We start from the raw sequence: 13,876 nt of genomic DNA, 5'->3' as shown, positions 1-13,876 counted from the left end.
TAGCCACATCTGCTTGTATGCCCTAAGGAAAGGGCATCCTTATTCAAAACCACATTACAATGAGCAAAATTGGGAAATTCAACATTGATATAATATTGCCATCTAACATAATAATCCATATTAAAGTTCCATCAATTGTCACAATAATGTTCTTCGTGGCTTTATCTCCATCCAGAATGAAATCCAGGAGCACACATTAGATGTCACTGCCATATTTCTAGCTGCTAATCTGGAGCAGTTCCTCAGCATTTCTTTCTCCTTTTTGAGAACAAAGAACATTTTGGAACACACAGGCCACTTATTTTATAGAATGTCCCTCAGTTTGGTTTGCCTATTGTTTCCTCATGATTAGGTCCAGATTATTAGCAACTCCTTTTTAGTGCATCATATCAAGAGGCGTGAGGTGTCAGTTTGTCCCAATAATCGATGATGCTGACTCTGATTGCTTGGGATGGTGGTGTGCAGCATGGTCCTTCACTCTGGTTTACTGTTTTCCTTGTAAATAGCAAGTACTCTGTGGAGACAATGTAATTATCCTACTTCTTCTCAAAGTTTAATACATTTAGATTTTTAAAGTTTTATTTTTTTAACCCTACATCTGAACAAAATGTAGAAATATGTCCTGAATGCTATATTTTATTTTTAAGCCTTTGTGATTCTTATTATGTAAAGTACATATCTTTATATGGGAAAGATAAAACATCGAGAGGCAAAAAGAAAACAAAAGCAGTGACTCCATCAAGCATAGAGAAGAGAATTGTTACTAATGTGTTAGTAAACAAACCTCCAAATATCATGAGGACTACAAGGAGCCAATGTGGGAATTACTGAGAAATTTCTCTGCCATAGATTGTTTTTATTTTTAATATGTGGAGAAAGGTGACTGTTAAATAAGTGAACTTCTAATTAACAGCCTAATAAAGTAAAATAATATAAATAAAAATGAGAGCAACTAAACAATAAACAAGAGGGTTCTAATAAAATAAGATTTCAGCCAGTGAGGGAGAATAATTTTTTTTTGAGAGATTTTTGCTATAGGGCTTTTACACTTGCCAGAGAGACAGAGACAGACAGAAAGTGAGAAATCACCCCTGGGTGGGGGGATGGCATGCCGCAATCCTTTCTCCTCCATTCTCCTCTCAGGGTTTTGGGCACACATGCACAGGCACCTGGCATGAGTTCTAAACTATAGTCAAGTAGGTAGGAGTCCAGCAATATAACCACTATGCCATCTGCTGGTCCCAAACAAAACTTTTTGAAGAACTACAGTATTATATCTCACAGTCCATTTATTTTAAAAAACAAAAACAAAAACTGAGACCTGGAAATGTGTTCCTCTGCTGGGAGGTGGAGCAGACACTAGTTTAAATGGAATGAAAATGAGTAGAATATTTGAGGAAAGAGGTCAGCTGATTAGACACAAGCTTCTAAATAATGATGAAGATTGGGGCCCAGCTGGTGGCCTTTCTCACTTCTTTCTCTTTCTGTCTCTCCTAAGCAAATGCATGAACCCTTTGACAAATTAAATAGTAATAATGAAAATAAAACTATGTGAGATAATTTAATATGCACTGAATATTATGATTAAGACTTTCTATTCATTTAATATGTAAAATAATTCTGAAAAGCAGATATTATCCTGATTTTACATGTGACATAAATGATGAGTAGGAAAGTTTAAAAATTTAACTAAGATCACAGTGACATTTATTAGTAGAACTAGGATTCGAATCTAAGACTTACTCCAAAGACTATGTGCTTAATCATGTTACACTCTAGGTAAAAATTTAACACTGAGATTAGATCTCAGCAACACTGAGATTAACACTGGTATGGAGTGTGTCCCAATAGTTACAAAGAATAACATCACAGATAAAGGAGGTAAATGCAAAAGACAGTATACCCTGTAGAAGGTGGCCCTGGAAACTCTTCTGCTGGCAATTAACTCATCTGCCAGACACTGATTTAGTAACTGAACTCCAATCCCTATGGACAGGACTAACAAAAGAAAATACAAAACCTGAAAATGAGGCAAATGACTGAGGTAAAACCATAAACAGTAGCAATTACATGGAGAATTTTGTCTGTAACTGGAGTAAAACTGATCAGGACTAGGTATCTACATGAGTCATTTGTAGATTAAAATGATCCAAGAAGCTGAAGTCAATCCAAAAGACAAAAGAAATAAGATTGATAGGCTAGAAGTATGTCCACATAAGAAGAAAAGAGGTTTCACTGAAGACAGAATTCATACTAAGATGGGTGGCTTCAAGGAAGATGAGCTTGTTACAGCTTATACAGCATGAGTCTAATTTCAGAACCAGACCACAAAGCTGACATCAGCAAAAGTGGCAATATTGATTATGAAAATACGATGTTCAAGCTCTTTTATCCCATTCCATATACTACTGGGATTGATAATAGAGAATGATGTGGACCTCAGTCTACAGAAATTGGTTAGCTCCGGCTCTCCCTTCAAGAAACAGAGGGATAGAGCCCAATGATGAAAAAAAAAAAAAAATCATTTCAAAGCCAAGTTAGCCTTGCTGATTGGTTTGCATTATATTTCAACATCCTTAAATTGCACCACTTTCAAAGATCTTCCCCTCCTTTTTTTTTCTTCTTTGTCTTTCCCCCCTTACCATATGCTTCTCACTCAATAGCACTAGAGAGACAAAGAAGGGATTGCCATTTTTAGGTATGGTCATTTGTAAATTAAGATTGCCCAGGAAGCTCAAGTCAATACAAAAGAAAAAGAAATAAGACTGATAGGCTGGAAATATGTCCACATAAAGGAGAAAAGAGGTTTCACTGAAGACAGAATTCACCAAAATGGATGGCTTTGAGGAAAATGAGCTTGTCACAGCTTGTATTTCATCAATCTGAAAGTAAACAACCTGGATTTGAAGAGAGTGCTCTACATCAGGTCTTGGCTATTCTGAAATCCTGCTACTATCCACATATCAGAACCTATCAGCTTACCTATGACCGCCAATTTCAACAGAGATGCCAAGAACAAGGTCTTTGGATTGTCAGCATAATTTCAAATCATGTTATTGTAATGTATTGGAAAATGCATATAATGAAAAAATATGCATGGATTTTAAAATTATTTGCACCAAAAAATCCTACTTTAATACCATTTTTCCAGGAAGTTTTTGAAGCTTTATGTACTCATTATTCCGGTTTATCAATTATTTGCCTTCTGCTGTATTTATTTTATCATTCCTATCCTCTCAATAGATGCTTATAAATTCATGTGTATTCTGTTTTTTCTGAAGAATTGGAGCGTAGGTTGTAGCTATTGCATCACTTTCCCTATAACCACATCTATTTGTATGTCCTAAGGAAAGGATAAGCCCTTTGCTTACTGTGGGCCAAGGTCTAAATAAAGATTCTTAATCACTTGGGAATTTACATGGTCACATTTACATTTCCTCTCAGAGGTCTTCCTAGCTTCCTAGCTCCTCTCCCCAAATGGGATAAAAGATTATAAGAAATGCAGGCGTTTGGGACCTTTTCTAGATTTATAATTATAAATGAGGTGAACTTCATCTTTGTGCTATATCCCTACTATCCTTTCTTGGCAGCTAATCTCCTCCTGTAGCCACTACTCACATAGTTTTACTCCTAATTTCCTTATCTTTTTCTTTTTCTTTTTTTAAATTTATTTTTACATTTTTCCACAATCATTTACTTTACATATCAAAAAAATTTTAACTCATACTCCACAGTTCTTGACAGTTAATTAACAACTCTCAAAATTTCAAAATACTGAATTTTAAAAATAATGTTCAAAATATTTCTTATAATTTCGTATAATTTTGTGACTCTATAACAAAAGAAACAGTATTGACTTTTTTTTTTTTTTTGGAGAGGTTTTTGCTTTAGGGCGCGTGTGCTTGCCAGACAGGCAAAGAGAGACAGAGAGACAGAAAGTGAGAAATCACCCCTCGGGGGGATGGCCACGCCGCAATCCTTTCTCCTCCATTCTCCTCTCAGGATCTTGGGCATGCATGCACACATGCCCAGCGTGAGTTTTAAGCCACTGGGTCCGGGACACGAACCGCAGTCGACTACGTGGGAGTTCAGCGACATAGCCATTACGCTAACTGCTGGTCCCCCAGAATTGATTTAAATATTTTTGAGAAAATATTTACATGCCAACTACTCAAATTGTTGAAAAGCAAATGCCCAGCACATACACCTTTTCAATTTAGCCCTGCCCAAGTATTCTGTGGTATATGATCTGCTAGTAAAGATCAGTCACTTTTTCTTCCTTCAAAGTCTTTCTCAAAATAATCCTCTGGTGTGGGTGCTCTTTTGCGGTCTCTACTGATCACAATGCTGGGCTGGAAAAGTCCAGGTTATTTTATGTTATAAATTCTTTGATATATCTTCTCTAGTCCTCTCTGCCAGGCAGAACTATTTATGATACCAGGCTATCTTTCTAAGAGCTTCTGTTAGCTTACTTGAGATCCACCTTAGTTCCATAGTTTTCTGATTAATCTTCAGATATGACATTCCAGTCAAAGCCCTGTCCAATAATGAGTATTTCCAATTTCTGAGTCAATGCAACACACATCATTGAACTTATGCAAAGAAACCTTCTGCCACAAAATAAGAATATTCCCAAATATTTTCCAATTCCAGAGGGGTCAGGAAGGAAAGTTTATGTTTCCATTTAAAGAAACAAACAAAAAAAAATTTTAACATATTGCTGAAACGATCAACAACGCAAAAGAAAGTAAACTGTTTAAATTGGAAAAATAAAGCATAACAAAAAAAAAATCAGTAATGTTTTACTCAAAAGTCATAAAATTCTATTTCACCAGTTCAGTCTTAGGTTCAAACTCTCTTCTGTTGAATATGCAGTGTTGCTGTGGTCCAATCTTTCCATTTAAATCCTGGAAGGTAACATTCAGTATTATTATTGATATTTCTTGTCCCTAGCATTAAGTTGGTCATTTTCTTGGTTGCCTTTTGTTCTCTAATTTCTGTATGTGTCTTTAGTTCTCCTGGTAGAGCACTCCTTTCAGAACTTCTTGAAGAGTGGGTCTGCTATTGACAAATTCTTTCAGGTCTTGTTTATCTGAGAATGTTTTTATCCTTTCTTTCCATATGAAAGATAATCTTGTCAGGTGTAGTATTCTTAGTTGAAACTGTTTTTCATTTAACATTTTGAATATATTTTCCCATTCTTTCCTTGCTAGTAACCTGACGTTTCTCTCATGCCAATTTTAGCATCTTGTCTTTGTCTGTAGATTTGACCAGTCTGGCTATGATGTACCTTGGAGAAGATCTTCTTGGGTTGATTCTATTAGGGATCCTTTGCATTTCTTGGGTCTGGATATTTGAATGCCTCTCTACATTTGGAAAGTTTTCTTCCAAGATTTCATGGAATACATTATCAATGCCCTTATTAGTTTCCTCTCCTTCTGATATACCAAGTATCTGAATGTTTAGGAACTAATGCTGTCTAGTATTTCTCGTACAGTATTTTCATTTTGGGAGGTTATTTTCTGCGGTTTTTATTGTTTTTTTGTTTTTTGGGGTTTTTTTGTTTTTTGGTTGCTTTCTCTAGCTCAGAGGTTTTGCTCTCAACATCCGAGATTCAATTTTCTGCATGGACTAATCTGATTTTAATACTTTCCAGGGATGTTTTGATTTCCTGAAGGGCAGCTTTCATCTGTAATAGCCCCACTCGATTCTTCTTTATGGTGTATATTTCCTCTTTCAGAGCATGAAAGAACTTCAACACCTCCCGGAACTCGTTGCCTCTTTTCTCCAGCATCTTCTGGAGTTTATAATCTCTTAGCTCTTGCATCTTGTTTATTTTTGTCACTATGAATATTCTGAAGTCTTTATCAATCATTTCCATGAATTCTACTGTACCATCTGTAGATGATGAGGTATTATTCTTTTCCCTTAGGGGAGAGATATTTTCTTGGTTTCTCATGTTTCTTGTGCCTCTGTAGTTGTTTCTGGTCATTCTGTGACAAAATCTCTCCACAGTGCTTAGCAATGTGGTATCAACAGTAAGATTAGGAGTTCAGATTTATAGAAATAAATTTCTCTGTTAAAGCAGGAGGTTCAATAAGCATTGAGGATTTCAATGATTCTAAAGGGATTCAGATGCTTGACTACTGTGCATCGAGGCCTTGTCTGAATGTTTTGGGAGTCTAAGAGATGGGTTTAGAGTATGGCTTTCCTGAACACACCAGGACACACCTCAGCTTTAAAATGGCTTCGTGTCTGAATATTTTGGGAGTACCCTATTTTCCTTTTCAATGCAGCATTGGTTGCTACAGGCTTTTGCTGTCCCATCTTCCTTCTGATCCATGTAGATTTTGTTTTCTAAAAGTTCTAGCTTAAGTCACTGATTATCCTAAAATGATGAAATATTTGAGCTAAAGTGTTAGTAATCAGTAGTTCTTAAGGATTATCTCTTTATGTGTATCCTTAATGTTTATTGATATATGTATGCTATGCATACATATACATACACACACACGTATTCAGCTACCTCTACTGAATCATATGCAATGCACTGTGCCATGCAATTTTACATATATTATTTTATATTTTGGATCTATGAGGCCTTCTTTATCTTTGCCCCCAGGGGTATATATGGTCATTCCTTACTTCTTGGATACTTCTTCCAGAAAGTATTAAAGCAACTGTCCATAAAATTTGCCTGGATACTTTGATTTAACACTTAATATAGGAAGAAACAGAAGCATGTAATATATTCAAATAATAGCCAAAATATAAAAAGCATTTGGATACTTCTAGTTCGTATTCCTGGTTAGGTTGTTGCAATCATTTCCTAAAACAAGGAGTGACTAATGGTGGATTTTCATACAGCCTGACAAAGCCATCAGGAAAGATATTTTTGGTCAAAGGGCACTTTAATAGCTTCAAACAATAAAACATTTAGCGAGCTTTCTGTTCTATCATTCAGCAAGGTCAGTTAAGTATGTCCTGAGGTCAAAACTGAATCAAAGCTATACTCGATTATAGATGATCTTACCGAACACTGTGGCCTCTTTTCCATGGCTGCATTGAGTATAACATGAGAATTAAACTTACACAAAGAAGCAGCCTTTTCTCAGAGAGTATGACCAGTAAAAAACACTGGCTTTTAAAATAAGGAAGACAGTAGGAGTGTGCAAATCAAATAAAGATAAGTTGTTAAAGGTTAACTAGTTTCTCCTGGTGGTGTTACAAGCAAATGGCATAGTCATTCTCCAGTTCTACAATATTTAGATCTTTTATTTCAGTCTCACAGTGGGAGCTGAGAACAAATGTGGGTAAACGAGACACAAAATACCTTCAGAGAACATAAGCTAAAACCTATCCTCTTAATCCTTCACTGTTGAATCATATGTTATGTCTGGTCCATAAATGTGAAGAATACCAAAGTACTTCTAGTGTTGCCATGGTTTGGCACACACATCACACATACACTTATACACACACACTCAAGGAAAAGTATAACCATCCTGAAAATGTATAAATATTATTATTATTGCATGTTTTCTATTGATAGAAAACAAATTACTGAAAATTTAGGACCTAAAATGTCTGCCTTTTTTTTGAGACAAAGAGAGACAGCATCCCTCTCACATGTAGCCTAGTCATGCCACAATCCTTTTCTCCTTCATTTCTTCATAATCCCTTTCTCCTTCATTTTTTCAGCCCTGTCAGGATCCTGGGCACATGTTTATGTGTTCCGGTGTGTTTTGCAAGCTACCAGGACTGGGATTCTAACTGCAATCAGTCATGTGGTATCTCGCTCCCTCTGCACACTACATTACAAAGTCCACCTAAAAAATGCCTATTATTTTCCTGTTCTTGTTGATTAGACATTTGGGGCACGGTGCAACTGGTTTCTTTGCTGAGGGTCTCACTAGGCTAAAATCAAATTTTGGCTAGTTTGCCTTCTCATTTGTATTCAGGATCCTCATCCAAATGTAGCTTGGCTTCTAAAAGAATTTGTTTTTTACAATTGTAAAACTGAATTACCAAGCTGGTAGACTGGTGGTTGAGGGTGCTGGACTCCCAAATGGCCAACATGGTTCGAATCCTGGACCTGGTGGCTTGCTTTCTCACTTTCTCTCTCTCTCTCTCCCTCACGTGCATGCATGTGTGCATGCACATGCGCCCTGTCCCTCTCTGGTCAAATTAAAATAAATAAATAAAGTTAAATTAAATAACTCCTTTAAAAAAAGACCTGAAAAATATATATACTATTTTTTTTCACTGTCAGTAAAATATATACACACACACGCACTCACTTTTTTTTTTTTTACTGTCAGTGGGGTTTTAGCACTCAACTCTTTGAGGCTGTATACAGGTCCTAGCCACATGCCCCTTTCATAGCAACACAGCTTCCTTTTTTCAAAACAAAAGAATCAATCGACCTCTCTCTCTTCTCCCTTTCTCTCCCCAGTATACTACAGTAGAATCTTATGGAATACAGTAGAATCACAAGAGTGACTATATCATCCCCTTTGCTATACAGTATGGCTTAAAGGAGGGAGTGACTATCCCATTATGTATTCATAGGCCCTTCCCATACTCAAAAAAAAAAAGGTGGTTACACAATGTAAGTGAGAGCAGAATGTAGGCATCACCTTAGAATTCTTCTCACAGCTATCACTCAGAACTCTAAATTATATGACTAAATTCCTCACCTCTAGAACTAGAATTTAAGTATAAACAGTTCCAAGAACAAAAATAGTGTTTTCTAAGATAGAGAGAGGGAATAAAAACTATCTATAAATCTACAAATGACGACCAAAATTCCCAGAGGAAGATACTTAGGTCTCAATCTCAATGTATCCTTTGAACTATGCCTGACAGAGATACAAACTACTACTTAGAAAAATAATAGAGCTGGCAAAGATTTATGTTCAAATACCTAAATGAGGCCTAAACCCTAGTTTTAGCAACCCCACATCCTAACTTCCACTGAAACCACTCCCTTTTACCACTGCGCTGCTCTTCTTCTTAATTATTATATCCAAGACCTAGCTACAAGTCAATGTGGTGACACGCATTTCCCAGAGACAGAATAAAGCTCAATATTCAAATTATAACACTGACATATTCAAAAGCAGAATTAAAATAACCAGATGACCAAGTTTCTGTTCTGGTGTACAAGCCTTATATAATCATCTTCCGTCAATGTGGGTGGGCCTGTAAATATGATTGGTCAGTCTCTCCTTTGGTTAGGTTATATAATGGCAAAGGGATGAAACAGTTATTCCCATGATTATGTCTTGTTATATAAGACTTTGTCTAGCAGGCTGGAGAGAGTCCCCTGGTAGCCTTAAAGAAAGAAGCAGCCATGTCACAAGAGGGTCATGTGCTATCACTGAAGCAACTTTCGGGAGCGGAGAGTGATCCTGAGATGACCTCCAGACAGAAAATGGGAACCTCAGGTCTACGGTTACAGCAAACTGAATTCTTCCGACAATGTGAAAGAGCTTTGAAGAGAACGCTGAGCATCAGAGATCTCATTCCAGGTGACATCTAAGTTTTAGCATGGTGAGACCCTGAACAGAAGACCCAGCTAACTCACAGCTAGAAACCTAACCCACAGAAACTGCATGATAATAAATATGCATTGCTTTAAGCTGCCCACTTTGTGGTAACCTTTTATGCACAACAGAAAGCTAACATATAAGCAAGTTGGTCAATAAGTAACTAAATTGGCAAAATTAGTAATAGAAACTTATTTCAGCAACACCTTTCAATAACTAAATCCCAATTGGTCCTCTACCATGGCTACAGTATTTCGGGCTTTAAAAATGTGTTTGAAACCTAAAATACACCTAAAAATAAGCACATAATTTTGTGGCACTACAGAGTGCTTAAGATGACAAACCAAAACTAAAATTCCTTAGTTAATAAAAGAATGACAACAGTGGGGATTTATCTATGTAACTCTAACAATGTTATTATAGAAATTTTAAATACTTATAGTAAGAATATATTTTTTATATATACATATATAGGCACAGAATCAAAAGGCACTTACTCAGAAAGTTGTTCACTGATGGGATTCGAGGATGGTAGAATCCTGTTTTGCAAATACACTGATAGGCTCCAAGTACAAACCCTAGGCCTTTAATTGGCATACACTATGAAAACAAAAAAAAAGAGAGAAAAGACAGCAATGTAGTTGATCATAGTTTATTTAACAGTGTAAAGACTCACAGATATCCATTACTGTAAATGTAACAAAGCTAACACATTTTCCAGAAATAAAATATCTCTTTTTTGAATTTTTATTTAGGTTTGTTTGCCAACAGACATTTTTGGGAAGTAGCAAATTGAGTTTCCTTAAATGAATGCCATTACAGCTGCAGTTGCCATACATCCTTAACTTACTCAGTTGCCACAGGGAGTGATTACTAGACAGAGTTTTTGTTTTAAATGCCTCAGATATCATCCCATTGCTTTCAGAAATCTTACAAAAGCCTAGAAGAATATTTTTAAATGATTTTATATTAAATACCTTTATTGAGCAAAAGTAGATAGGTATATAGATAGACAAATACACAGAGAGAATTGTTTTCATTAGCTAAATATTCTTCAAATTTCATCCTTGGATCAAAATAATACAAACTGATAGAATAACAGAAAAAGTAAGTTTTAAAACACAAGTTTAGAATATAAAAATAAAGATTAATTAATGATCACAAGGGCTCTTTCACCTAAAATGTTTCACAGATAAATGTTCCATATATACATATGTATGATCACCTTTTCAAATATGCAACACCAATAGCCAATAGATAACAACCAAATGTTACATACATACACATACACACACACACATATACACACACATGATCACCTTTTCAAATATGTAACACCAATAGCCAATAGATAACAACCAAAAATTTAATCTTGGCATCTTTCAAGGATATTACCAAACCCAAGCAAAATTCAGCTTACCATTCTTTATTTTTACAAAATTCAGTAGGAGGAATAGCTTCTATTAAACTACAAATACTATATTAGTAAAATAGGAGTGTTCCAAGAATATAATCAATACTGAAATTAGTGTTCAAGATGTATCTCTACCAAGATCCCAACCTATTTTACTACTAAAATCCATTAAAGGAATTTAAAATTTAGTCAACTTAAAAGTTATAAGATACTTCTCTGATACAGAGGCCCTTGAGAGAGATTTCTAAATAATTTAAATAATAATTCCACAACCTAAGCATAAAAGATTAGCATCAAGATCAATATTATATATCATAAAAATTCCAGCAAACAAAAAATTATTTCTACAAAAGGTAACAAGAGCTAATAGGTGTTTTAAAGTCAAAGATGAAGAAACCTTTGAAAAAGAGCTTTCTAAGGTTTTTCTTGAATATTTTATTTTATTAATATCCATTTTACTTCACTCAACACCCATTTATCTACAATCTCATTGTATATAAACAGGATACTTTACCCCCAGAAAAATAAAATGGCAGATGAGTACCAGTCTATTCGACTGAACTAGGAAGTATTTGCAAAATAACTGATGTGTGGGGCTAGAGAAATTCTACAGACCCTAAATTAAATAACACATACTATTTATAAAGATCCAGTTATACAATAGGTCAAATCATAATTCTGAACTACATAAACAAAACAACAACAATTAGAACATTTACTTTGGAGAAACACTAATTTAAAAAAAAATCATATGTGGTTAGTAAGAAAATGTAAATTTGTATTATGATGTTACTGTTTCCTAACTCTGTGAGTTTCAGCTGTTCTCAAAATCTCTCTAAGTTTTATTTTTTCTTTTAATTTAAAGAATAATCAACCAGTCAGATTTGGATATGTTTGAAAAGCTACCAAAATGCCCCAATGGGTTAAATACGGAGAATAAGAGGAAAAGAAAAATAAAGAATGACTCCAAGGTTTGGCCTAAGAAACCTTAGAATGAAACTGACATCAACTGAGCTGAAAAAAAAACATCAACTCAAGTAGAGGAAAAGAGCAGAAGTTTTGCACATGTGAAGTGTGAAGTGTCTAACTGAATCTTAATTACTTATAGGTTTCAAATAGGCAGCTTCATAAACTAGTATGGAATTTAAGAGAGATGTCTGAGCTGTATAATTTGGAACCTGTTTGCCTAAACATGGTAGATAAAAGCCATGAGATGAGATAAGTCTACACCCCTATGGAAATGCCTACAGACAATGGAGGAAACAGGTCCAAAGTTGGGTGACTGACATATCTGTTACTGTTGATCACCAGGATTGATTCAGATCATCATGCTGACTGATCAAGTTCCATGTCCCTCCCTCCTGAAGCTGCTTGCTAGTTCAAAGAGGACAATCTTTCCCAATAAAGAAGGACTATTATTAAGTAAAAGGTACAGGAGTTAGCTGAGCTCTCCTGCTAGAACCTCCAAACATGTGCTCAACAAAATATGTCCTGGTAGTGAGTCTCAAGATACTCCAGTGCTGAAAAGTTTAACAGAAGAAAAAAAAAAAAGAAAGAAAAAGAAAAAACAAAAAACAAAAACAAAAACGAATAATGAAAAGAGCCACTCAATGGAGTAGCATTACTCCATTAATTCCTCATGATGATATGAACGCCATTATGTGGACATTGTAAGTTACATTTAAAGGCATTCATCCAGCAATGATTAATCTCTGTAAACTAACTCTTTACTGAGGGACGGTACCATTTCCGGGACTGACCAGTGAAAAAACAAAGGAGATACCAGAAACCTAAAATAACTTTTTGTCTAACTCAACAGTTTAATAACCAATCAATCAGAGACAGCTACATTCCCTGTAATCTACAACCAATGTATTGTCGCCTGAGTGCAAGATCCCGGGAGGAGAAGCGATTGCGGCGTGGCCATCCCCCCTGGGCGTGATTTCTTGCTTTCTGTCTCTCCGGTCTCTCTCTCTGTCTGTCCGGCCAACGCCCGCGCCCTATAGGGAAAACCTCTCAAAAAAAAAAAAAAAAAAGAAAGAAAAAGAAGTTAATGCTGTTCATTAAAGCAGCACCAATTTTCTGATGATGTAATTCAGCGCTGCAATGGTGACTCAGTAGCACATTTCAAATGCTCAGGGCAGATCTTAAAGTTCATTGGAATAAAAGTCTCTAAACTCTACAAGCAAACTCTCAAGCTGACAGCAAAATAAAGATTTTTTTTTTAAATCTAGTTGATCAGATAGATATTGTCCCTCCCCAACAAAAGTTTCTCAAACTTAAAACAAAAATGCTTCCTAATTCTATTACAGAAAACAGTAACATGAACTGCTTATTCTTAAATTATCTTACAATATCAAAGGATAAAAAAGAGCTTTCAGTAAGTTATAATCAATAAAAGCACATCATTCTGCTATACTTACTCCACTCAAAGATTGTAAGGCTGGTATGGAACCTATTGTACGACTGTTTACATATATTTGCTTTGGAATATACAGATGATCTTAGTTTTTTTTTCTGCTAAGCATTTGCGATTTGCAATCAACTTGCTCCCATACTTTCTTGCTCCTGTCCACTCCCAACACTGCCCAAGGTAGCATTTCTTCCATGAGAGTAGCTGTTCTGTGAGTTACCTTTGATATACAATGAACTTGTTATATTAAGAGTTATAGTATCGGGAACCAGCAGTTAATGTAATGGCTATGTCACTGGACTCCCATGTAGTCGACCGCGGTTCGCGTTCCGGACCAGGTGGCTTAGAACTCACGCAGGGCGCGTGTGCGTGTGTGCCCAAGATCCTGAAAGGAGAATGGAGGAGAAGGGATTGCGGTGTGACCATCCCCCCTGGGGGGTGATTTCTCGCTTTCTGTCTCTCTGTCTCTGTCTGTCTGGCGAGCGCACGCGCCCTGTA

General features: G+C 35.9%; 1 protein-coding gene across 1 annotated transcript in view; it reads right to left on the bottom strand.

Annotated features, from left to right (window-relative positions):
• Nucleotides 1-13,876, bottom strand: part of GPR158 (G protein-coupled receptor 158) — a 483,854-nt gene that overhangs the window by 215,246 nt on the left and 254,732 nt on the right. Inside the window, exon 7 of the mRNA XM_027770684.1 lies at nt 10,049-10,151. Coding sequence (XP_027626485.1) covers nt 10,049-10,151 — 103 coding nt within the window. The remainder of the gene's footprint in view (nt 1-10,048; nt 10,152-13,876) is intronic.

The sequence above is a fragment of the Tupaia chinensis genome, unplaced genomic scaffold (genome assembly GCF_000334495.1).
Source record: "Tupaia chinensis unplaced genomic scaffold, TupChi_1.0 Scaffold000001_1, whole genome shotgun sequence".
NCBI lineage: Eukaryota > Metazoa > Chordata > Mammalia > Scandentia > Tupaiidae > Tupaia > Tupaia belangeri.
The sequence above is the reverse complement of the archived record's forward strand: the minus strand, read 5'-3'. Positions and strand labels throughout refer to the sequence as shown.